Below are 25,498 nucleotides of genomic sequence, written 5' to 3'. Positions count from 1 at the left end.
TAGCCTTGTGTAAATGCACCATGTTGTCTGCAATAGCTGAAAGGATGCCACTGTGCCTTTTAACGACTCTTATCCTATTTTCTCTCTCTGATTTGATTTATTTGCACTTAACATCCTTTTTTGATGCTAGAAGGCCGGTGTTGAACAGCTCCTTCCGAAATGCTGAAATTCCCACTTGAGGAAGGAACGAAGGAAGGAAAAAGACTGCCTTTCACATATTATATGGGTTCTCTCCTCTGAGTTGACAAGGCCACTGGAGTTGCACTTGGGGGCAACTTACTTTATTTTGCACTAAGTACCTCTAGTTACCACTGCAATATATCCTCATCTAACCCTGACATATTGGAACAGGGAAGTGCAAACATGGAATGTATAGTATTCTCTATGTGGCCATAAAGACGGAGGGTAACTGAGGATAGCAGTGCAGAAAATGTAATACTGCGGCGTTCGCTGTAGTGGTTTGGTTTGATGCAACCTGTTCTGTGCTACTGATAAAAAGCAAACTTGAAGTCAGAGTTTCTACACTGTAAAATATTCAAGTTTCTTATTTGTGCTGGGGGCTACTGCTGATTTATCTTAGATTTGTCGTAAAGCATGACAATGCTGTAGTATTCATCAGAGCAGAGCTAGCAGGTCGCTGCATTTTAATGGACTCTGGTTTCCAGTGATGTTCTTACTGTTCTCATTGTTACCTTTTGCTTCCAGAGAATAGCTAGGCCCTGTCAGAACAGACCATTTTATCAGAAGAGGTTCTTTGGTTCTATGGGCAAGAAAATGGCCTGTGGTAGAAAGGAGTGTCCCACTAAAGTCAGCAGCACTTAAGTCATTGAGAATGTGTACGTATATAAAGTAGGATTTGGCTCCTTGCATAGAAGGGTTTCAAGAGTAGCCAGTGGCTCTCCCTGGGTGCAAGGATGATCTCCTGAGGCAGAGATTGCTCGACCAAGGGCAGGGTGGTGTGCAGTATGTACTGTTTTCCATCTAGATTCCACTTCTCTGCCTCTCCTGCTGAGTGGCAGCACAGCTGGCAAAGGGTCTATTGTTTTTTTGTAAACTAAAATAGGATACGTAGTAAAGCCTGAGGTAACCTTGATGGCTTTATACAGTCCCCATGGAAGAAAGACGGAGAGGATGCTGTGTTTGAGGACACGTGCCAACGGAAGATAAGACATATGTGAAAGTCAGGTAAAGCATCAGGGACCAGATTATTCTGCAGTTATGAACTGGTGTTAGATGGTTTCTCCTGGTGTAATTTTAATACTTTTTTTCCTCATATTCTGTTTCCAGTTTTTGTTCCAGGCTACTGTTAAAATGTCTGGTGCTTGTGCCTTGCAGTGACTCCGCAGGGCTTTGACTCACTGATTCTGTTTTGTCCATTCTAGACAAGCCTGCTTCAGCAAGTAATGGCAGATGAGAGCTGGAAAACCATAAGGACCTTTTACTTGCATCTATACATGGTTGAGTGAATCATTTTCCTTTCTGTCAATGTGCAATCAAACAAGCCAACATAAATCATTGTTCTTTAAGTAGATGGGTTTGTCTTTCCACACACAGGGGCAAGGAGAGCTCTTAAAACCTGGGAAGGTCGGGAGGATGCTGAAGAGGCTGCTTTATACCACCCTGCAGCCAATGGAGAGCAGCAAGTTATTGCAGAAGATGAGAGCTCATCTGCCCCAGTTTCCCAAAGGGCTGGTTTGAGCTAGAAGCTACCATCTAGTCCAGACTAGAGGCTGATGTTCAGCGAATTAGCTCACAGAGCTGGGCTCAGATATGGCATGAACAGGCAGAATATGTTTTATGCATAGATTGTAGAATAAAATGGGGAAAATGCCAGCAAATAACGTCCATATCCAAGCACTTCCTAGCTGTTTGCTCTGACATTTGGTCAGGAGTATTTTGCTGGTATGGCACTAAGTTAGCTGGCATTTCTCACTTCCTTTTCTTTGCACTTGGCTTATTCTTTCCGCTTAAACATACAGCACCTTGTGCCTACAGTGCATTGAACTGGTCCTGTGTGTGTGTTTATGTGTAATAATGGGAACAACAGAGCCATAACACCCACTGAGGCCCCTGGGAATTGCTGTAACACAAATACCGCTGCTGCTAAATGGTTACTTATACACAACGATAGCTGGTGATTTAGGGTTGAGTGCTAATGCTCAATAAAATGCCAATTGGCTTTGCATTTCTTCAGTTGGTATTTGCCTCCGCCTGCATTTCTTTCAGTTTAATGGCCATAGAGTGTATGCTGGGCTCAGTTAATTCATTTATTGCACTGTATTTTGGGACTTCAACATGCTTTTACCAAATTTGTCTCAAAAAGATAAGTCACATGATACAAATGCTTTCCTGGCCCACAGATGCATTAGTAAATCTAAGACTAGCTTGTCTTAGTTGTTAGTGAAAGCCACTGATTTCTTGGGATTAAGAGCAATGGTAACTTTCCTAGTTTTAATGCTTAGGAAAGGAGAGGGGAGGATGAATCCTAAATATGTGGAAAAACATATTTAAATATTCTCCCATAAACAAAGAAGTACTACAGGTTTATGAGGAATTGATTATTTCAGGAAAATATTGCTACCTATAATGGTAAAACATTTACAACCTGATTCTTATGTGTTCATCCCTGTAGTTTGGGATGTCTTATATAGTATGGATAATATGCTGGTGCAATTAGTCCTTGAAGATTTATTATTAAAAATAATTCTAGCCAATTCCTAGTATTTTGTGCACAATTCTATTAACTTAGGGCGGGGTGTGTTTTGTTGTTAACCCATAGCTTTGTGATCCTTATCATTAGCAGCAAACACAGGGATTCTACTATAAAGGAAAGCATATAGCCAAGAATGAAAGATCTTGAAAATATGAAATGAAGTTCAAAAATGTTAGCCAACTGAGAAAAGCCATTTAGCATCCCATTTAATGTCTCATTTAGTCTTATATTATTTCTGACATGTGGTTTGCTTCATGACTTTGAGTTTTTGGATGGGCTCTATAGTATCACGTGTAATCTGTCAGTATTGCTTTTACAGTTAATTTGTTCTCTCTATACTTTTTCTCCAGCATTTTTTTTTCTGTCAGGTAAAATGTCATGTGTCTTATATTCTTATGTGAAGAGGATGTAAGGAGAGAGAGGTTGGCTGTTTGAGGCGAAGAGGTGTATAGCTGAAGTGCATTGTCTTCAGATGCAATACCAATGCCCAAAGGAATAGGAATTCCCACTTTCCAGGAATGCTGCAGGGATGAATACAGTCCTGTTTGTGGTGTTCAGATCCCACTGTGACAAATCCAGTGGGAAGTGAGTGAGATAAATAAGTTGGTGGATATGCTTTGGACCTTCTTAGTGTCTGGAATAAGATGAGACAGAGCTAAAGCACGTTTTCATGCAGTGTGTCAGATAACAGACTAGAGAAAAGATAAACTTCCAGTTGTTTTTTTTTCCTCCTTGTCTGTTCAGCTGTGTTGCAGCACTTGAGAGGATGAATGCCTCCTTTGGCACAGTTAAACCTATCAAGGCTTGAGCTGCTTCACATCCTATGGCTCTGAATACAACGTCTAAACATCCTGTTGGTCTCATCTTTATTAATGATGTAAAGTTTTCTTAGTCCATGCTTGTGGAGCAAAAAGCTTGATGTTCATACACTTGGAAGTTTGTCCAAACAAAGTTCCCTGACCTGTAGCATCCCTTTAATCACTAGTGACATGTTCTGCCCCTGAGGAGCTAAAGTTAGCTTTAGCAGAATAAGTGGCTTTCAAAGATTTCCACCAGGTGAGAGCTGTGAAATGGATGTCCTCTGAAACAAACACTGAAAGCATAAACCAGTAAGTAAAACAGACAGCAGGCAGGACTTCTCAGGTGCTGCACTTGTGCCTTCTACCTCAGTGTTCCCCATCTTCATTCTTTTGCAACTGCCTTGCACAGTCATCTGCATCTTTCCCCAAACAAGTCCAATGCTTGGGCTGTATGGCTTCTTTCTCTGCATTCTGACATTTAAGAAAGATCCACATACACTTTGCACACATATATTGCACCCTGTGTGTGTGAGGTGCCCTATGCCAGCACTCGATGAATTAGAACAAATTTGCTCTTGTGTTTGCAACTGAAGTTTCTGAAATCTCTGATCTTTCTTCTTGCATGAGTGTGCTTCACAGTCTGTCCCAGTCCTTGAGAAAGTCTGATCTTCAGCACAAGTGAGACGGGTGCTTGCTGAAGATGAGTGTTTGAATGAAGCTGAAGATGAAGGTTTCGATTGATCTTTCCTTTAAATAGATATCATGACCCTGCACCATTAAATGTCTTAAACTAGAAGACTGAGGACTAGAATTTTATTTGATATGTGGATAGTCAGTGGAGGAGGGAGCAAAGAAGAAGGCTTTTGCTCTGAGTTGCATTAGTAGTAATTTATATACATACTGGCTCTTCAGAGCACTGTGGAAGTGCTGGATTAGGGAAGGAGAAGGGAATATGCATAAGCATTTTCTCTTAAGTAGAATCTGTTATTCATGGTAGCAGAGTCCTAGCTCTCTTGTCTGTGAGCAGATTGACCTTTGATATGTCAAAACTGGTCTGCCACATCAGAAACGTCCACTGGTATCATTGGAGAATAAACCACGGTTCACACCACATTAGGCTTTCCGGATTTTTAGAAGATGAGTCTCAAAGCAGGCAGCTGGATTCAGAAATGCAGTGGATGGGGTTTGCAGGACAGAGAGGTTTGTGGCAGTCTTACAGACCTCACTAACCCTTACTGTATCTGCTGGGGTGATGTGGACTGTTGTGCCATGCATCTTCACTTGGCTCGTGGCTTGTCTGTGTTCCCTTCAGGGTTTCAGCTGTGGCTGCTATTGTCCCCAGGTATGGCTCATCTCAGTGCTGTTGGTGGTAGCCCAGGAGCAATCACTGCTTGTCAGAAGCTACATCACTTGTTCTTTCTCTCTCTGGAGCCAGGGATGCCTCTGGCTTGCTTGAAGACTCTGTTCGTGTATTGGAAGGGGTGGTTTGAGTTACACCTAATTACTCTGAAGGTTTTTTTCAAGGTTGTCCTGAAGTACTTTAAATGAGGCAAGTCACAAAAATATCATGTTGCGTTTGTAGACCACTACATCAAGAGGTTGCTGTTCCAATCAGGGCATCTTTACACTACATCTACAGTGCTTTATGAGAGCAAAATCACTGCTTTAAATGAGGCTTTAAATATGACTGGCTAAATGATGCTAACACCAGTGAACCCCCAGTGCATGGCGCACAAATGAGAGAGCCCTCATGTTTTATAGTTTTAATTAGAGATTTTGAAATATGGCCGGTTTTAGATTCTTCAGCAATAAAATACAAAGCCTATTTTCTTCTTTCTTATTTCATGTTTGAGGAGCAGATTTGATGATTTCATTGGCGACTGGGGGGAAGCCTGTTCTGCTTGCTGGCTACGAGCCACGAGTGATGGCAAGAGCAGCCGTCAGGAAGATAAAGAGATTTACACCCTCTGATTTGTGTATTAACAGGGGCAAAGCAGTAGGTGGGCCTGTCAATGGATGATAAAAATTTAGGGTAGTATTTCTTTTCCCCACACAGGTGTAGTGTGCTGCTGTGAATGACAGGGAGTTAAACTCAATGAGATTCTGTATATCATGTAGACTTGTTAATAAATATTAGAAGATTTGTTGCTCTAAATATCTACTATGCTTTCCCCCCTTCTCCTTGAGAAAGAAGCAAAAAGTCATAAGCTGTGGCCGTATCTTGTGGAAATTGTGAGAGAGGGAAACTAGATACAGCCACTGCCTGAAAAGCCATGGAGAACTACAGGTGTGGATCTATGGAGAGCCATGTTTTGCCTGTGACTATAAGAAGGTCTTATTTCCAAACTGTGATCTTAAAGAGTGACAAGGCAGGACATGGACCTCCTGGAGGAAGTCTGGAGGAGGCCATGGAGATGCTGCGAGGGCTGGAGCAGCTCTGCTCTGGAGCCAGGCTGAGAGAGCTGGGCTGGGGCAGCCTGAACAAGAGAAGGCTCCTGAAGGGGAGACCTCAGAGCAGCTCCAGTGCCTGAAGGGGCTGCAGGAATCCTGGAGAGGGGCTTGGGACAAGGGCCTGTAGGGACAGGCCAAGGGGAATGGCTTTAACCTGCCCGAGGGGAGACTGAGATGAGCTCTTAGGCAGAAGCTCTTTGCTGTGAGGGTGCTGAGGCGCTGACACAGGGTGCCCAGAGAAGCTGTGGCTGCCCTATCCCTGGCAGTGTTCAAGGCCAGGTTGAGCAGGGCTTGGTCTAATGGTGTGCCAGGGGGATCAGATGAGCTTGAAGCTCCCTTCCAACCCAAAGCATTCCATAATTCTATGAAATTGGTTCCCATGAATTCTGAAAAGCTGAAGAATCTCTATTGAAGGGAAAACCAATTTTGAGGATTGAACTTGAATGATTCAGTTAAAATTGAAAATTCTGCTGTTCTGAATGTATCCTCTGTGCGTGGGATGTTCAAGCACAACAGCTCTATGCTAGTGTTTTGAATCAGAGAGGAAGATCTGCAAAGACTAAGTAGAACTGACCATGAAGGCATTTAATCCTTGATGAAAATCCCCCTGCAGCATAAATACATGGATGGAAAAAATAGATTGTTTCCATGCGTTATGCTGAGCGAAGCCAGCATGCAAGCTGCATAAAAGGTGACAAGTAAATTAGATTTTCAAAATTCTTGCAGGTTTGATAATCTGAGCTGACATCAGTAGCACAGGTTAGAGAAAAGTCTTTTTCAGAAAAATAAGTTCATTTATTTCCTGTGATAGGTAAGTGGCATCAGAGGGCACATCCTGGCTTCATCTTCCTTCAGCAAGCCTTTCTTGGTGGAATTAGATTGCTGCCAAGAATTGGTGCTATAATATTTGTAATGGACTCAACATGCTGTGAGAGAAAATTGCAGTGCTGGAGGAGACCTTGATGTCGCCCTGTGCTAGAAAAGGGGATATTTTCTTCCTATATGGGATATTCTGAATCATCTGTTCATGATCTGTGGTTTCCATCTCACCTACAATGAGTTCAACAGCACTTGTGTGAGCATGTCCAGGCAAGGATAGGGCTGATGGAGGAAGAGATGGCTTCTGACATTTCTCTCCATGTGATTTAAGAGGAAACATAGTGGCTTTCCTGGCATTATATGAGGAATCTGATCTAATAGTAAAATATCAGGATTAAAACCTCCTCAAAAGGTGAGGATGCCTGGAGAACTGGAACATTTCCAAGGTTAAGCAGCATCAGGGTTGCAACACAGCCTAAGTGTTTCAGACTAAACTCTTCCCTAAGTCTTCTCACGTATCTATCTATATAAACATATACATATACACGCTTGCTTTTACAGTCAACTATAAAATCTGTCCCTTGTATTTTTGACTTTGTTATCAGTACAGAGATTCCCTCCACAGCTGTGCTACTGTTTGAGGTCAACTAAATTATCTTCCTCCCCAAAGGGCCACAGAGAGTAAAGTGCAGGGACTTCACCTTTCAGTCTTCACAGTGGAGCTCTGAGGGCTATCTAAAACTAGAGGACTTCACAGCAAGAGTATCAAGATGCATTTTCCATGTGATGACTGCATGATAAATGCAATTTGCAGAAATAATTGTCTCGCTCTTAAATATGTAAGCTGAGAAACCTCCCACAGTTTGGCTCTTCTGAAATGAGGCCAAGTGCTTTGTTTGGCTCGGACTTTGGGATGAATCTGGCTGAAACATCTCAGCTGCTCTCCCTCCCTTGGCACAAAGCAAGATGAGTCACTCCTTAATCCAAAAGCGGCAAGACACATGCTAAGAGACCAGCAGAAAAGCATGTGAAATAGATTCATTCTTTTGACACTTGTTCAATGAATATTAAACATAGTAGTGTCTGTTTAAACTCTTCCTTTGTTGCTTTCTTTTTAAGGTATCTGGTGATGTTGGTCCTTAAGTTTTCTTTCAGGAAATTGATTTTCATGTCCTCTTCAATAGAGCCCACAGGCTTGAATTGTACTTTAAGCTCATTTATTTCTCTCCTTTCTTCTGAAAGACTGAGAACTTGGCATGAATTTGACTTTCCTTTCCCCCTTCAGCTACTCCCTGAACTGTATTCCTATTTGTTTCAGCTTGTGAGTACCCCGAAGGAAACCCCCACTCAGTATTATAGAAAGGAAGGAAACACTGATATATTTATAGAAGAGCTGGGGAAAGCCTGGCTCACACCCTCCCTTACCTTGCATTTCTCCTTGAGCAAGCAAGTCAGTCACCGTAGCATTTTCAGAAGTGCCTATTTTTAGGCCTGAGGAACTCAGAAGCTGCTTACATTTTATGAGCTGGTGGGATGCCAGTTTCTGTGGCTTTGCCGCCTTTAGATATTTGAACCTGTATTATCTCAGAGACTCAGTCATTATCTATGAAATTGAAAAGTTATCTCTTGTTTATTAATACAAATTAAATACTGTGACGCACTCTGTTAGGAAATCATTTGAATTATTTATTATATATATGTATATATATATAATATATATGTAACTAGATGTACTTTGGTAAATTTAGAGCTATTTGCCACTGTGCTTCATAAGTAATTACTTACATCTCAATACACAGTTTTAATGCCAAGCCCACATCAATCCTGATCTCCTGCAGACAGGGCCATACACCAGAGTCATTCTTGTTAAAGCATCTTAAATCAAACTTCCAGAACTGAAGCTGTGTCTGTTCTCCCTTTGGTTGCAGCCACTGGGTGCTCAATGGTACAGACTGCTGCATTTCGGTATCTCCTTAGGGCTGTGATGATAGGTTACAACTGGATTGCTGCAGAAATAACACCTGGGACCCAGTGAAAACAAAAGGAAAGAAAATTAGAGTTGTGTACCTTTATTTCTAAGGATGCTGTGTTGCTCACTCTCTGAAATTCTCAGTTAGTTTTCAATATCTTATTTTTGATGGAACAGTTTAAGATACAGTCAATGTGTTATGTTGATTATATTGCCATTACCTGTAATTTATGTTCTTTCAAACAGCCATGTTAATTTCCATCTAAGTTTGCTTATGTGAAACTCCACAGTCAGTAGAAATTAAGGCTATCATACATTCCCATCATAAATCACAATCACCAGAGATACGCATGTTGCTTGTTTCACAGTGTGTTTGTGATGTGATCTACCAGTGGGGACCCTGCCTGTGTGTTTCAGCCCTAATTGCAGTACTTTGTGTCCAGGGGAGGAGTTTCACAGGATTTAACTATTCTCTGTGTAGTCAGAATAACCAGCGTGGCTTGTATTTAGATCAGGAAAATAGATCCTGCCTTATTTGTAGTTCTTACGAGCTCTTAACTGATTAATCCCATCTGGGTGTTAATACAATCAACAGTAGTCACCTAATTTAGGTAACCCACATGGGTTCACTGGTTCCCCTGCCACGTGAAGGCAAGAGGGATTGTCTAGAGGAAAGCACGACTCTCTGCACCAATTACACAGGAGATGTGCATTTTAATTTAGGCATAAAGGACAAAACCCACACATTAGCGATGTTTTTACATATCTTATTTTTAGCTTAGGCATTTGTTGAAAATTGAGCACTCATAATCCATGGTCACTTGTGCCAGTGGCTGAGGTGAAGAGAGCAGCTGGAAATTGGGGCTGTAGAGCAAATAAACATTTCCTTCCTAAGATTTTGTGTTCCTCTGGCATATTGTGGCTACAGTCCCAGCTGCTGGCAGATAAGTATTATTTGAAATATTCAGCTTCTAATAGGATGAAGTATTTCCAATATCAGATACAAGTTTGAGAAGTGGTTGAACTTCTCTCCTGTTGAAAATAGGCAATAGTAAATAAGCCTGTGATTACTTAAAGTGTTGTCTTCTGGCCCCACCTGCTCTTGAGCCTGTGTGCAGGTTTCTGTCAGCTTGACAGGCAATCATAGGATCACAGACTGCTTTGCGTTGGAAAGGAGCTTCAAGCTCATGCAGTTCCAACCCCTGCCACGGGCAGGGACACCTTCCATAGAGCAGCTTGCTCCAAGCCCCTGTGTCCAACCTGGCCTTGAACACTGCCAGGGATGGGGCAGCCACAGCTTCTCTGGGCACCCTGTGCCAGCGCCTCAGCACCCTCACTGCAAAGAGCTTCTGCCTAAGAGCTCATCTCAGTCTCCCCTCTGGCAGGTTAAAGCCATTCCCCTTGGCCTGTCCCTACAGGCCCTTATCCAAAGCCCCTCTCCAGGTTTCCTGCAGCCCCTTCAGGCACTGGAGCTGCTCTCAGGTCTCCCCTTCAGGAGCCTTCTCTTCTCCAGGCTGACCCAGCCCAGCTCTCTCAGCCTGGCACCTTCCTCTCCTTCACTTCACACCGAGGTGCCCTTTGTGGTAAATTGGTTTAACTTCCATCTATATAAAACTTAACTGCCCAAATTTAATATATAAAAAATGCAAAGGCATAAAATATCTTATTAATATTAATTTTATTGCAATATTAAAATCCTTCTCTTTGAATCCTTTACATTAGGCTAGCAGACAGTACTAGGAGTGGCTGCCTGGTGCCATGCTGCAGGTATTCCCTGGCTGGCCATATTGCTGAATGCATACTGGTAACTTGATTTCCCTTCGTGATTAGTGTCTTTTAAATCAGAAATCTGGCTGGCCAGCTTTTAACCAGTTTTATCTGCTCCAAAACCAATGGCATCCAGTCCCATAAGGTGGGGTTTGCAACAAGAAGTGGAAGAGTTTATTTAGGTCCTATTTCTATGAAAGAACCTGTACTTAGATTATTGGTTGAAGTCTGTAGGTCTTGTTCTGTCAATTCTGATGTGCACTACTCGGTGCAAACCTTTTCAGAATTATAAACTGGAGCTAGAAAATGAAAAAAAAATAAATAGAGTAATTAAAGTGTAGCACCTTTTTGGAAAACAGCCTGTAGAAGAGAGAATTAGACAGCAGTTTCTAAAATATTTACATTTCCAGATTCACTCAACCATGCTCTCTCTTCCCTATTTTTGAAAGCAAGCAGAAGGAAATCACTCTTTTTCATTACCTTGGTTTCTTGCCCTTCAGCTATTACGTGAATTGAAAGTGGAAAAAAAGGTCTTGTCTTGATGTTAAGTAACCTTGCAGACTTTAATTTGAAACAAACAAAGCATTTAAAGCAGTTCTTCTCTGGGGGATTGTACTGAGTGCTACTAAATTGCTGAATATTTAATACCTAAACATGTTCTAGACCCTGAGGTCTGTCCCCCAAATGATAAGCCTTTTTATTAAGTGAACTTTAATTGCTTAATAATTGGGTCTTCTGTAAGGAGAGATGGGAATGCTGATAGAATCTGCCAACCAGACTGCGTGCTAAGTCTGAGTTGGGTACCGCTTTCAATTAAGTTTTCTGAGTAGGTGTGGGTATATCACAGGGAGGTGCATCTGCAATCCTTTGGTTACAGAGCAAAGCATCACCAGGGATCTGCAATGTTTAATTCCAGGGTCTGTCATGGAAAGTGACTTTCTCAGAATGTATTTGCTGGTCTGCTCCCTTGAGCCAGCTCCTGACAACCCAAACATCTGTGTAGCATCAAAAAATGCCTTTAAAATAAATCAGCCTAAGCCAGGAGAGCTTTAAAGATCCAGTGGTAGTTTTAAGATCTCATATTTTATGGTCCTGCAGAGAGATGAATGAGTTTTGAACATAACCAGGGAAAAGAGGAGGTTAGTATACTTTCATTTGGACACTGTAAACAAAAAAAAATTTTTTTGCAGCATCTTGATCTGTTATGCATAGATTTGATTACGTTTTTTAAACTTAAAAAGAGTTTGAATCTCTGCAGAACTGCCTTTTTTGCAGGTACAGGGCAAAGCATGAGCTGGCTGTGTGCAGGTACGGTGCTGGTGTGGAAAAAGTTGTCCCTCTCTGGCAGTTGTTTTAGTCCTAGTGTTTTACAGTAACTTGTTAGATTTAGCCATCTTTCCTCCTGGAAAAAATCTGCAGTTATCAACAGCTTTCCATCACTGTTCACACCGTGTTTGTCTTCAATTGTTTTTTAATTTTATTTTTTTTTTTAAATTAAGGTGTTGAATGCTTGTTTTTCCATCTTGCACCAGCTTTGCTGGGGGTGAATAGCTGTTAATAGTACATCTGTGGCAACGGCTTGGCAGGAAAGTAGCATCCCTGCTGTAACGGGGAGGCGTACAAGGGTGCAGAGTGTGACAGGGCTTGCGTGGATGGCATGGGGGCAACTGCCCAGTCTTCTCTCCCTTTGTTCATAGGGACAACTTGTGAGCACGGCAACTGGGAAATATTGCCTGTACAACACTAGATTAATCTAGGCTCCTTTTCACATTTGGAAATGCCATTAGGAAGCCTTTACTGAGCCAGTTCCAGTATAGTTAATGAATCTCCCTGCCTCAGCTCATGGCAATCCAGGCCTTGAGACCTCATCCATGCAGAAGCTCTGTGAGACAGGAGCAAAACGTTTGTGAAGAATGGATGTAATCACAAGAAAAAAGAAGTGTTTGAAGTGGGCAATGAAGAAAGGGCTCCCACTGTAATGCTTTTTCCAGCACTTGATCATTCCCCAGGACACTGATTTGCTGCATATTTGTGTGACATTTTAGTGCCTCGAAAGTTGAGGTCATTATTCTCTTCTTCAGCTTCTTAATAGCCTCTAGTGCCAGCTCCTTTTTGAAATGCCCAACCCTGGAAGTGTTCATGGCCAGGTTGGATGTGTCACTGAAAGTCGGCAGAATAAAATTCCTTAACTCCAGTGTAGCATTAAGAAGCAGGCATTATTTATTACAGCAGTGGATGCATGGGGGATAGCTCCGCTTAATGTGCAAGCCAGTTCTTACAAGTTTCTTGCTTATAAGCATTTATCTCATACATACACATTATCATTCCCAGGAATCTTATGCGTGTTATAAATTCTTGCTAGAACATAGGTTATCACCCACTATGCACAGTTTATTTTGAGTGAGGGTCCCATGGTCCTTTGGAACCCGGCTGCTCGTATCTTTGCTGACCTTCAGTTGAACTTCTCTTGATATATTCCTTTCATGGTCTTAGGTTGGCCTCTCTTCTGACTTTGTGAGGAATGGTTCCCAGTTCATTGGGCTGGAGAGGCACTTTGTGAAGAATGGTTCCTAGTTCAGTGAGCTGCATAGGTAAAGAATGCTCTTTACCTTTTGTATTGTTCCTTGTTGACATATATACGGTTTTGTTTAGCTAAAATTTAACTTGGTTTGTCTCAGCTAGTAAAATGACCCCTCTTCTATCAGATGGAGCTTGGAGCAACATGATCTAGGTGGCACGGGGTTTGAAATGGATGAGATTTAAGGTCGCTTGCAACACAAACCAGTCTGTGAAAGACTTCACGGAATGCTGGCTGACATAAACAAAAAGATACCTCTTTCCTATGTATTTTTTGGTGGCTTTTGGTGGCTTTTTCTTTCTTTTTGGTGGTCATCTTTCAAGGTTTTCACTCTGTCGGACACTTGGTGCGTGTTTGCACATGCTTCTGAGTGGCTGTATTTACTGCTGTGCCTTCAGATAGTCCCTGCAGGCAGGTGAGTGTGCCCAGGTGGTCTGGGAGGGTCATTTCTAGAGATTGGCCAGGACAGACCAGGTCCACAAGATATGTCCACGCCGTCTGTAGCACATTGCTGATCTAGTCACTTCTTGTCCTTCTCGTATTTAGCCAGAAAGAGAGCTGGTGGTTTCTTTCCCTCTTCTTCATCACAGAATCCCAGCCTGGTTTGTGTTGGAAGGGACCTTCAAGCTCATGCAGTTCCAACCCCTGCCACAGGCAGGGACACCTTCCATAGAGCAGCTTGCTCCAAGCCCCTGTGTCCAACCTGGCCTTGAACACTGCCAGGGATGGGGCAGCCACAGCTTCTCTGGGCGCCCTGGGCCAGCGCCTCAGCACCCTCACAGCAAAGAGCTTCTGCCTAAGAGCTCATCTCAGTCTCCCCCCTGGCAGGTCAAAGCCATTCCCCTTGGCCTCTTTACGAGTTTATCTGGTTACGTATAAAACAGTGATGCTTCTAGATAAAAGTTCATGACCTAGACATCATCTTTCACTTGCATTATGAATATGGCAGACTTGTTGGTTTTTTTTTCTCTGCCATGTGAAGGACGTGGTCCTCATGATTTTTGCACTGAGTGAGAAAGAGGCACTTGGGAGTTGTGCAATTAAAGTCCCAGCTCTCTTCTCCTGCTCTCCTGAGTCAAAAATGCTTCATGGAAAACCAGACAATGGCCATTCCCTGATTTAAGTGTTTTGATTACATCACCTGAGCAACTTATTTATCAGAGGGTTTTGAAGTATTTTTCTTTTCATTTGAAAGGAAGGAGAAATACAGCAAGATGCAACTAACATTTTCCTTACCTCATGTATCTTTACTTGTGCTTTCCTTTGAATGCCAGCCTGTTCTAAGCAGTTTATATTGCATGATAGCATATCTGTACTTTGTTAAAGTTGTTCCTAAGTGGGTTCAGGCACAATTTGTTACTCTTCATGTTGATAACACATCTTTTCTTTGCTATTAATGAGTGTCACTTACAAAGGAAAGCGTTAGCCACCCTGCCATTATAGCAATCTCCAAGTGGTTTTCTGAATGCCATGTAAATTTTTTAGTATTTTTACTCTGGATGGTTAACAAAATCCAAATCAGCATGGAAACAGCAGGTAACTGCAGTTTTCAGCATCTATGTAATTGCTTTTTTTCCCCTTTGCCTGTGTTTGCAGGACCGCTGAGGTTTCTTTCCCAGACGGAATCTGTCACGGCATTTGTAGGAGACACGATTCTGCTGAAGTGTGAAGTCATCGGGGAGCCCATGCCCGTGGTGCACTGGCAGCGAAACCAGGAGGACTTGTTCCCAAACTCAGCCGACAGCCGGGTGGCTGTCCTGCCCTCCGGTGCATTACAGATCAGCAGGGTCCAGCATGGGGACAGTGGGATCTACAGGTGCCTGGCGAAAAATCCAGCCAGCTCAAGAACTGGAAATGATGCAGAAGTCAGGGTTTTGTCAGGTAAGAACTGAACAATTCAACACTGCCTGTTTCTCTTGCCTGGTCAGGTCCTTTGGTTCCCTGAAAGAGCGGTCACTCCTCCTGGGGAAGCTAGGCTGATGTATCTCACTTTCCTTCCAGTTACTTCTACAAGCTCCCAAATTCTATTGGAGCAAGTCCAGAGGAGGCCTACGAGGTTAATAAGGGGACTAGAGAACCTCCTATACAAAGACAGGCAAAAAACACTGGGGCTGTTCAGCCTGGAGAAGAGAAGCTGCATGGAGACCACAGAGCAGCGTCCGCCACCTGAAGTGGGCTACAAAGATGCTGGAGAGGGACTTGGGTGACATGGTCCAGAGTGAGGCATCCCTACCCTTGGCAGGTGGTTGGAACTAGATGATCTTAAGGTCCTTTCCAACCCTAACTGTTCTATGGTTTTATGTTTCCTTTTCACATGGAAGAGTTTGGAGATCTTTAGAAGCAGTTGCTCTCAAAGGTGAGGAGTGGGCTGTAGAGAAGTATTCGTGCTGCCTAGCTTCAAGTACCAACTTTAGATACGTATGCAGCTGGTTTCTATAAATGGTTAACAGAGAGAGAGAAGTACTTCCCATCTCAGAATACAATAATTATTGTCTCAGAGAACTCTCTGGAAGAGTTTCTTTCACTCCATTGATTAGAAGACAATCTGTTGGGACTAGCTGGCTAGCTGCTGAATTTACCTAATCAAAGTCAGGTTGCTTGCACACTTGAGTGCCTGCTGTGATCATCTGAGCTGCCCAGAGCACAGCTTGAGATCTAACACGGTTTAGCGGCGGCAGATAATGTACCTAAATTCACAGCCAACTTGCATCTTGTTCTCCCTCTTGATAAACTCATCAGCTAAATAGATGGTTACCGGTCATCACAGCATAGGATCAAGGACTGAGCACCAGAATAGTGGTTTGAAGAAGGTGTTGCTGCAAAGCCTCCTTCCCTTCTAGTTCGACATGCTAACTTGTAACCACTAATTTAATCGGACAGAGAGGTTGTGTTTTTAGAATTTTTTATAAATGCATTTTCTAGACGACTGTTTTTAGTTTGCCGGACTTCTCACTGAGAGGTAACTAAGCAGGATTCTCAGATTTCTGAGATGGTCTACCAGTGTTGCAGGAATAGGGAAGGCCAGGATCAGCCTTGGGGAAGTGTCAATGCACTAACGCAAGTGATCCTCATTTCTAGGATTTATAGCTCTGGGATTTATTGCAGTTCAATCTGGGGAAATACAGGCTTTTGTTTGGAATTTGATGCCAAAAGCAGAACCTACCCCTCAGTCTCTAAACCTACAACCATGTCCTCAGTAGCAAATATTGATCTTCTAGGAGTTACAAAGCAAAATGCAAGCCAGAATAGCTAGCAACAAGGGAAAACCACATCACCTGCACCTCTCTGTGGGCTTTTCCCAATGTTTGTTGGGACCACAACTTGCACCTGATCTCTGTAGTGTGGACCTGTTCCCCATTCATTTGCTTGTCTAACAGGCTGCCCCAGGGTGGTTGCTCTTGGGGCTTCCAGGCTCTCCAGGAGCCTTAGAGCCTTGTGCCATTTAGTATGCATTGGGCAGCACTGAGACATTCCTGTCTCTGTGGTTATTAATAGCAATGAAATGTATGAGGGAAAAGAATATTCTTTCATATCTCTTGATTAAAATTAAGAAAAGCAGAAAACTTTGTATTTTAGGCAGACCTAGAAGCTTTCTTTCAGCCTCTTCAGCTCCTCAGGGTATTGTTAATTTGCCATGCATATACATTTCTGATCATTTGTGGATGGATTGATGTTTCTTCCTTATCCCAATTTCGGTCATTTACATCCTGGTTAAATGGCCTCTCTCAGGCTGTCTATAGGAGAGAGAGGAATTAATTTATCTCTTCCTGGCATGTTAAAATTTTATACCAGGGAAACACTGGAGCAAATAATGAGGAAAATATAAAACAAGGAACTAGTGGAGTCTGTCAGACTTTGGCTTAGGGCAAGCAGCACAAGGTCTCATTTCAGGATAATGTGAGCAGACAGCAGCTCTTAAAACAAATGAGTGCTGCTCCTGAAACAAAAATTCAGATCTTATTGAGCCTCTTGGGAATCTTGTTCTCATGTACACGCTTTGATGGTTCAGAACTACCCAATACTTTGCTGATAACTCTGCCTTTCCTATTTTTGCTTGTTGGTAGAAACGAGTCTTCCATTGCAGCTCTCCTATACCATAATTAGTGGAGGCAGAATACTCTTGTTGGCCTTTTTCCCCTGGTTAGTAAGGAGAAAAAAAAAAAAAAAAGAAAAAGCCTTAAATCCTATTCAGAGGAACAGGCAACAAAACAAACAAACAAAAAAATTTAGGTAGTATATCATAATTCTGTATTTTTAAAATGCTGCGTCTTCCACAGGGAACGGTCGTGATTTGTTTGAACACAAAGCATATCTGTCAGAATCTGTGATAAAACTGACCACAATCCTGGCAAATAATTTCTGCTGTTCTCTACAGCTTCCAAGGGTAACACAAGAAAAAAGAATGAGGTATAAACATCTTTTGTCATTCAGTTTATTTAGTCAAAGAGCCTGTGGCTGAAATATTCGATCTGACATCATGGTCGGTCTGGAGTTCTCTGTATCTCATCTTGATAGAAAAATTGATCATCCAACATGAATACAGGTTAGAAAAACAAAGTATTTGAATAAAGGAATTACCACTTTCCTGGATAAAAAAGTGAAATTCACCCTAACAGACCCAAATTTGTAGCTTAACTCGACATGTTAATGAAGGAATAGTTGAACCTTCAACCTCTATACCAAAGAGGAGTTGTTTGTAGGCAGTTAATGTGTTGGAAAGGTGGGGCAAGGCACTAGGCATGAAGTTTTATCTTTGCTAACTAAAAGAGACTGTAAAAGTGACCATTTGCAAGCGTGTTTCCTTTGTGAAGTTTGATTCTGCCTGGGGAGGCTCTGATAGGGCTGATCAATAAGCACATTTCACAAACAGCTCCAGCCTCACTAAATCCTCCATCAGAAACCATATACATGTGGGAGTACACAGGCCATATGAGAGGAAATTTTGAAGAGCATTTATTAAAAAAGCCCCAACAAACTTGAGCAAAAATCTCGAGGAGTTTTCAATGTGCCAGGTTTCATCTATTACTTTTAATTATAACAGTGGCTATTGCAGCTTTTTGCAGAAAGCTCATTCCAAATGCATATTTTTCAGCTTTCTAATTGAAGTGCTGTTGTTTTCTCTGGGGTCCAGATATATAATCCTGGGCAAAAAAGTGAAAAAAAAAATACAGCAAATACTGAAAACGTGAGAAAATATTCAGGTACTCACCTAACTACATGTCCTCATCTGATTAATTTAGAGGAAATAATGCTACAGTACCAAAAAAAAAAAGGGGGGGGGGGGACACGACAAAACATCTTATACAAACCAGTACTAAGGAATGAATTTATAGAATTTATAATTCTATATATAGAATTCAATGCTTCTGTAAATTAATGAGTAAGTTTCTTTGGGAGTTCTGACACTTCAGAAATACAGAGGGATTTTAAAAGCAAAAATTGAGTCTTTTGATGCCTGAAAGCTATTAATTCTCTATTTATAAATAATAATCTTGCATTTATCATTAGCTGTTCAGGTAATCTGCCATTGTACTCTTGTCTATTATGGAGGTTCCTTCTAGTCTCCGAGTTTGTCTGCTGAGCTGCAGTGCAAGATAACAGTAACAATATCATGTAATTCCTTCATATTCAATGCAAGCAGATCTCGGTTGCTGCTGTGTGATTCAGCTCCTTCCTCACGGTTGCACTTCTGAAGAGAGGAGGGTAACAGCAGCAAAGAGGACCAAGTTGAAATGGATCTCATGAGAAGGAACTAGGAGCGAGAGGTTGATGGCTGTGTTTAAGGAACTGCATGCAACAGAAGTTGCCCCATGAGCTCAGGCTTACTTTGATCCTTAAGCAGCTCCCCTTTTTAAAATAAAAGCAGTTGTGATGTTGGGTTTATTTAAATATAACATCATAGTGCTGGCAGAGTTTGGCAGTTATCACTGTCTTAGCCTGATAGGGAAGCTGTGGCTGCCCCATCCCTGGCAGTGTTCAAGGCCAGGTTGGACAGAGCTTGGAGCAACCTGCTCTAGTGGAAGGTGTCCCTGCCCGTTGGAGGGGGTTGGAGCTGAGCGAGTTTTAATGTCTTTTCCAACACAAACCAGTCTGTGATACATGATTCTGAATAGTCGTGTTAGTACAGGAAGCATCTCATCTGAGGACATCCAATATATGTCTGTGTGGGAAACGAAACAGCTGGAATATACTGAATGATGCTATTCTGCCTGAGTCTGTTGTTTAATATGAGTTTTACAGTTAAACTTAGTCCTAAGGAGGGTCTGGCTAAGTGGAAACACAAATCTCTTCAAAGCTCAGCCATCAGTTTTTCACACCACACACTTTAATCAGGTACAGAGATAACTTACAAGTATTCTTCTCATCTTTTATACCCTGGGAGGATCCCAGTGTGGGTGTAAGTTCTGTTTCGGCCAATAGTTATCCAAGTCAGATTTTTAACTTATTCTTAACCTCAACAGATAGTGCTTATGAGTGTTTATTCTTGGACAAAAACAGATTTGCAGCAGATGTGGCTAATTTAAAATAAATACTGAACTTGTGATTTTTCTGTTTTTCTTTTTAAATCTAACCAGTTCCACATATATGTTCTCCAGTGTCTATTTTCTGCAGTGGTGCCTTGCCCTAATTCCAATCAGTACATACAGAAACCCAACCAAATAACAACAAAATTACCATAAAAAAACACCAGCAAAACCAGCGTTACCTCTAGGTGTACAAGTTGCAGGTGTGATGCACAATGCCAGAGATGCTTCCCTCCACAGATGGTTCCAGACTGTGGCATAAGCTGAACTCGTTTTGTACCACATGTATTTTGATGCTCTTTTACCAGCGAGGTGATGCACACAAGTGTGCAAAGCCTCTGTTCAGAGCTGAGGATGCTCTGCAAGGCGTTTCTCTTACATGAATACCAACCAAATATGAGCTAAGAGAGTGAATGTTGATAAATTAATGATAGTTCAAAAAAGAATTACAGTTTTTACTGGACATAGCCTGCCTTTTGGTAAACACTTGGGAAATTTTGTACTTTATCAAGGAGAGCTTTACAGACTTGCTGCTAAAGTGTTCTCTAAGCACTTACTTGGTGGGGGTAAGGCTCTTTAACCTGAAACTTTTTTATATGCTGCATGAAAAACTAATGACTAGAAACCTGGAGCTACATTCTTGTGAACATAAAGAAGAAATTAAACACTTAAACCCAGCAATAGCCATTGGAACTGTTTGTTCTCTGAGCTGGATTTTCCATCCATAGTGCTTAAATCAAGGATGGATTTTTATTTGCTGCTGCTTCTCCTGCCTTTCAAACCAAGCAACAGATGGATCAACAGCCTTGTCCTCAGCAGTGCACCAAGCACAGACATCACTTGTGCCTTTGAACTAGTGTAATTCTTATTAAAGGCTTCATTTTTACCTCGTTAGAGGACAGCTATTTGGATGGGGCATGCCCTGACACAGAGCAAGCTGTGTTACTTATCAATAGTGTAATTACTCTGATTTTTCTTCTGGTATTGGTCATATTAGGATCAGCTGGGGGTAAAAATACTTTCTTATTTAGTAAGTATATCCACCTCTGATGTCATCTGTTAAATACAAGTTCAAAGAGGCAGCCGTGTGAGAGTATTCACACATTTACACATGCTATTATCGTTCCATTTGTGTTCCTACAAGGTAAAATCCTAGTTACAAAATATCCACATAATAACTTCTAGTATCTGGGTTATCCTCGCTGCCAGCTGTCCAAACAAATAGCGCTGTTGATGTCACTTTATAAGCTAGCTATATTCTGACCTTTCACTAAAAAACCCCAAAGGTTAAATTTAAAATTCTCATTAATAATCCTGGAGAATGAGCTATTTTGCCTCTCTCCCTTATATAAATCTGATTAGTGTTTAAGTAATCTCTTACATAATACATGTAAATATCCATTTCCCATGTTACAGTGTCTTGCCTGGTTGGAAATAAAAAAGAGCAGGCGGGCAGAGACGTAGGTACAAGTCAGTGTGTCCTCTTAGCGTGGAGCTGATGTCAGGATCAATGCAACCACAAGGAGAATAACTCATACCCACCGAAGAGCCATTTGCTCAGCAAATCTCTGGCTGGTTGCCAGATTAGTGTTTTTATTTATGAAAATTGCATTTATTTATTTATGCATAGGGGTTTCAGTGATTGCTTTAAATAGGGATTGGGTTTAGCACTTGTATTTGAAGCACAGATTGAGTTCAGAACAAAGGCATTAAGAATATGATGTCATTTACTTCTGAACGTATTTGAAAGTGTAAGTTGTTATTGGGAGGTTCCTTTATGTGGTGGTCCTTATGGAACTGAGGTTGCTTGAGGAGGCTGGCACTGGCGGATAGCGGAGCGTAGGCTGGATTGCAAATCTGGGTATAGAGGGAGAACAAGAAAGGTCACTTTAAATTTGTTACCAGTCCTGCTCTTAAAATGCAGTTCACAAAGAATACAAAACAAAAGGGAATTCTGCAGTGTTGGAACAGCCTTTGCATTCCCGCTTTGAGATTTGTTTCATGCTAAGTAGTGTAACTAGAGCTGTAATATGGAATATTATTTCATACTACTAATAATAACATACTAATAAGGTATTAATAACTATGACTATTGCATATCCTACGCATCAGAGATGACGGATGCAACTAAAAGTTGTAGCTAAGCTTTTTTTTCTACAAACTCATGATTTTTTTTTTTTTTTAGTTGTTATTTTTAATTGCATGAAACACACTGCTTTCTTCTCTGCCACCAACTGAATGTGCCAGGAAAACATATGCATCTATCTCATCGCCACTGCCTTCTGTAAAATTATCTCTTAAATCAGAAGAGAATTCCCCTGTGCATGAGTCAGATTAGCAGCCAGAGGGAATTTAAGTGGAATGAAGCAAATGGCTGTCGGGGAGTTACAAGTATATTTTGATATACAAAATAGAAAGTTACTGTAACACACTGAAACGAAAAGCAGACTTAAATGAAACCCCCTTAAATCTGATTACAAAGAAATGAGAAAAATATAAAAAGTGGAACAAGTAATCTGATAATAATTATTATGAATTAATTCCCCCTCCCCCCAGTTTGTTGAGACTCAAAGGAATCAAAGACATGAAAGATATCAAGAATTACTAAATTTGAAAGATATCAAGAATTACTAAATTTGTACCCTAAATTTGTACCCTGAACTAAAGTTCAGGGTACAAATACTTTTCAGATGTAACTGAAACAACAATACTATGTGTGGCTGAAAATGGCAAAACTTGTTTCAATATTTACAAAATTATTCAAAAAAGGAAATACTGATTTTTTTTTTTTAAGGGGCTTGTACATATGGCACAGAGTTATTTTTACATTAAAAAAAATTAGAATCATAGAATCATAGAACCATAGAACCATAGAATAGTTAGGGTTGGAAAGGACCTTAAGATCGTTAAGTTCCAACTTCTCTGCCGTGGACAGGGACACCCATGTCAGCCAAGGCTCTCTCCAACCTGGTCTTGAACACTGCCAGGGATGGAGCATTCACTACTTCCCTGGGCAACCCATTCCAGTGCCTCACCACCCTTAGAGTGAAGAATTTCCTCCTTATATCCAGTCTAAACTTCCCCTGTTTAAGTTTTAACCCATTACCCCTTGTCCTGTCACTACAGTCCTTAATGAAGAGTCCCTCTCCAACATCCCTATAGGCCCCAAACTTCAGATACTGGAAGGCTGTTATGAGGTCTCCACACAGCCTTCTCTTCTCCAGGCTGAACAGCCCTGACTTTCTTAGCCTGTCTTCATACGGGAGGTGCTCCAGTCCCTGATCATCCTCGTGGCCTCCTCTGGACTTGTTCCAACAGTTCCATGTCCTTTTTATGTTGAGGACACCAGAACTGCACACAGTGCTCCAGGTGAGGTCTCACAAGAGCAGAGCAGAGGGGCAGGATCACCTCCTTCGACCTGCTGGTCACGTTCCTTTTGATGCAGCCCAGGATACGGTTGCTTTCTAGGCTGCGAGCGCACACTGAAGCCAGCTCATGTCAAGTTTCTCATCGACCAACACCCCCAAGTCCTTCTCCTTGGGCTGCTCTGAATCTCCTCTCTGCCCAACCTGTAGCTGTGCCTGGGATTGCTCTGACTCAGGTGTAGGACCTTGCACTTGGCATGGTTAAACTTCATGAGGTTGGCATCAGCCCACCTCACAAGCGTGTCGAGGTCCCTCTGGATGGCATTCCTTCCCTCCAGGGTATCAACCGAACCACACAGCTTGGTGTCATCGGCAAACTTGCTGACTGGTCTGTAGTTCCCTGGGTCATCCGTTTTCTCCGTCTTGAAAATGGGTGTTATATTTCCCTTTTTCCAGTCATGGGGAACTTCATCTCACTGACACCATTTTTCAAATATGATGGACGGTGGCTTAGTAACTTCATTTGCGAGCTCCTTCAGGACCCGCGGATGGATTTCGTCAGGTCCCATGGACTTGTGTACATTCAGGTTCTTAAGATGGTCTCGAACCAGATCCTCTCCTACAGTGGTCCCAAGGGCTTCATTCTCTCAGTCCCTGCGTCTGCCTTCCAAGACTTGGGTGGTGTGGTCAGAGCCTTTGCCAGTGAAAACAGAGGCAAAAAAGTCATTGAAATTCTCAGCCTTTTCCAAACCCAGGGTAGCCAGTTCTCCTGAGAGCTTCTAGAGGGGGCCCATGTTGTCCTTAGACTGTCTTTTTTTCACAGTGTACTCATAGAACCCTTTCCTGTTTTCTTTCACATCCCTAGCCAAGTTTAATTCTAACTGGGCCTTAGCTTTCTTAACCTGGTCCCTAGCTTCCCAAACATCCCTGTATTCTTCCCATGCCACCTGTCCTTGCTTCCACCTTTTATAAGCCTCTTTTCTTCCCCTCTAATTTGCCTCAGCATCTCCTTATCCATCCAAGGAGGTCTCCTGGCCCTCCTGCTACACTTCCTTCTAGTTGGGATGCAACACTGCTGAGCTTGTAGCAGGTGATCCTTGAATATCAACCAACAGTTTTGGGCCCCCCTGCCCTCTAGGGCTATATCCCATGGAACCTTACTAAGCAGGTTCATGAAGAGGCCAAAGTCTGCTCTCTTGAAGTCCAGGGCAGTGAGCTTGCTGCATGCTCTTCTCACTGTCCTGAGGATCTCAAACTCAACCACCTCATGATTTCAAGTACTAGTGTTGACATGAGTGTACTCATGTACTTAGTACTATCTTGACATGAGTGGCTTGAAAAGCTGTTCTAAAACCAGATGTTTTCAGGTCATTGTATCTAAATAAAAATGTAGCTCCTGGTGGAGCCGAGAAATTCTCAGGGCTGTTAATTCTTGACCATAAGTTTTGAATACTGAAGGTTCCAGTGGTGTGGAACAAGCCAACTCTCAAGTACCTGATGGTGTGCCAGGTTGCCATCCCTGAGACACAAAATAATAGAATGATCCATGCTATTAAAACCATTCAGTATCAATGTATGAAAACAGATTCTGTTAACATAATTTTTGGTTATGAACTTTATCATTATAGTAGATTGGAAAGTGGCCCTGCTGATAGCAGGGTTTGGAACTAGATGATCTTTAAAGTCCCTTCCAACCCAAACCATTCTGTGATTCTATTATTTCTGGGAGGGTTTCTTGCCTAAAACAAAAGAGCAACTGAAAATCAGTAAAGGATTTGTGTGCTAGATTAGATTTGTATCTATCGAGCCTCCAAATAGAAATAGTTATGGATCAAGTACTTATTTTTTTTGGTGGGAGTCCTCACTAAGAGCCAGGGATATATTCTTGATAAAGTACTCTCTAATACAGGGTAAAACAACCAAACTACAATTGAAGTTGTCTGCATGTATCACAGTAGTGGCGAATACCAAAGAATGTGGTTCACTGGACAAAAATCTATAAATGGGTCAGAATTTAAAAAAAAAAGAATTTTAATGTGATGGGTCCTATTGGCCATGTCATAGGAGCATCTAGGGCCTGGAGCAAATGCTTCCCTGTGACAAACATCTTGTGGTTCATTGTGGGTAATTGACAGAACAAAGGTGAAACAGTGCAGTGAGAGGCGAATGAGGTCCCAGTGAAGATAATGGCAGTGATGGCTGGGTCATGGTGCAGTAGATGTGTGATGACATGCTGAGGTCCATGTGATGGAGTGTGCCTCACTGGGGACCATGTTTTCAGAAATGCTGCAGGAGGTTTAGAGGAGGTTTGGGAAATGGCCATAAAAATGATTTAAAAGGTTTTCCTGTTTACCATTTGAAAACTATGAATCAGTTTGGGGCTGCTACTTGTTTCTAAAAATTGAGTAACCCAGTCTTTTTTTTTTAAATTAATTTTTTCTTTTCATCTCAAAACAGACTGAGACTGGTAGTAAAATCTTTTTCCCCTTCAGTTATATTCATTTATCACTGC

The 25,498-nt window shown here is 41.9% G+C and overlaps 1 protein-coding gene and 1 long non-coding RNA gene across 2 annotated transcripts in view; one reads left to right on the top strand and one right to left on the bottom strand.

The window, feature by feature from the left end:
* The window catches only part of DCC (DCC netrin 1 receptor), a 602,355-nt gene that overhangs the window by 259,815 nt on the left and 317,042 nt on the right, over positions 1-25,498 (top strand). Inside the window, exon 3 of the mRNA XM_057405653.1 lies at positions 14,694-14,978. Within this exon, the coding sequence (XP_057261636.1) occupies positions 14,694-14,978 (285 nt within the window). The remainder of the gene's footprint in view (positions 1-14,693; positions 14,979-25,498) is intronic.
* Positions 1-25,498, bottom strand: part of LOC130597281 (uncharacterized) — a 269,591-nt gene that overhangs the window by 58,304 nt on the left and 185,789 nt on the right. The window lies entirely within an intron of this gene.

This window comes from Pezoporus wallicus, unplaced genomic scaffold, assembly GCF_028554395.1.
Source record: "Pezoporus wallicus isolate ANWC-B61680 ecotype Strahan unplaced genomic scaffold, APGP_CSIRO_Pwel_v1 scaffold_13428, whole genome shotgun sequence".
Classification (NCBI taxonomy): domain Eukaryota; kingdom Metazoa; phylum Chordata; class Aves; order Psittaciformes; family Psittacidae; genus Pezoporus; species Pezoporus wallicus.
This window is presented reverse-complemented; position numbering and strand designations above follow the sequence as displayed.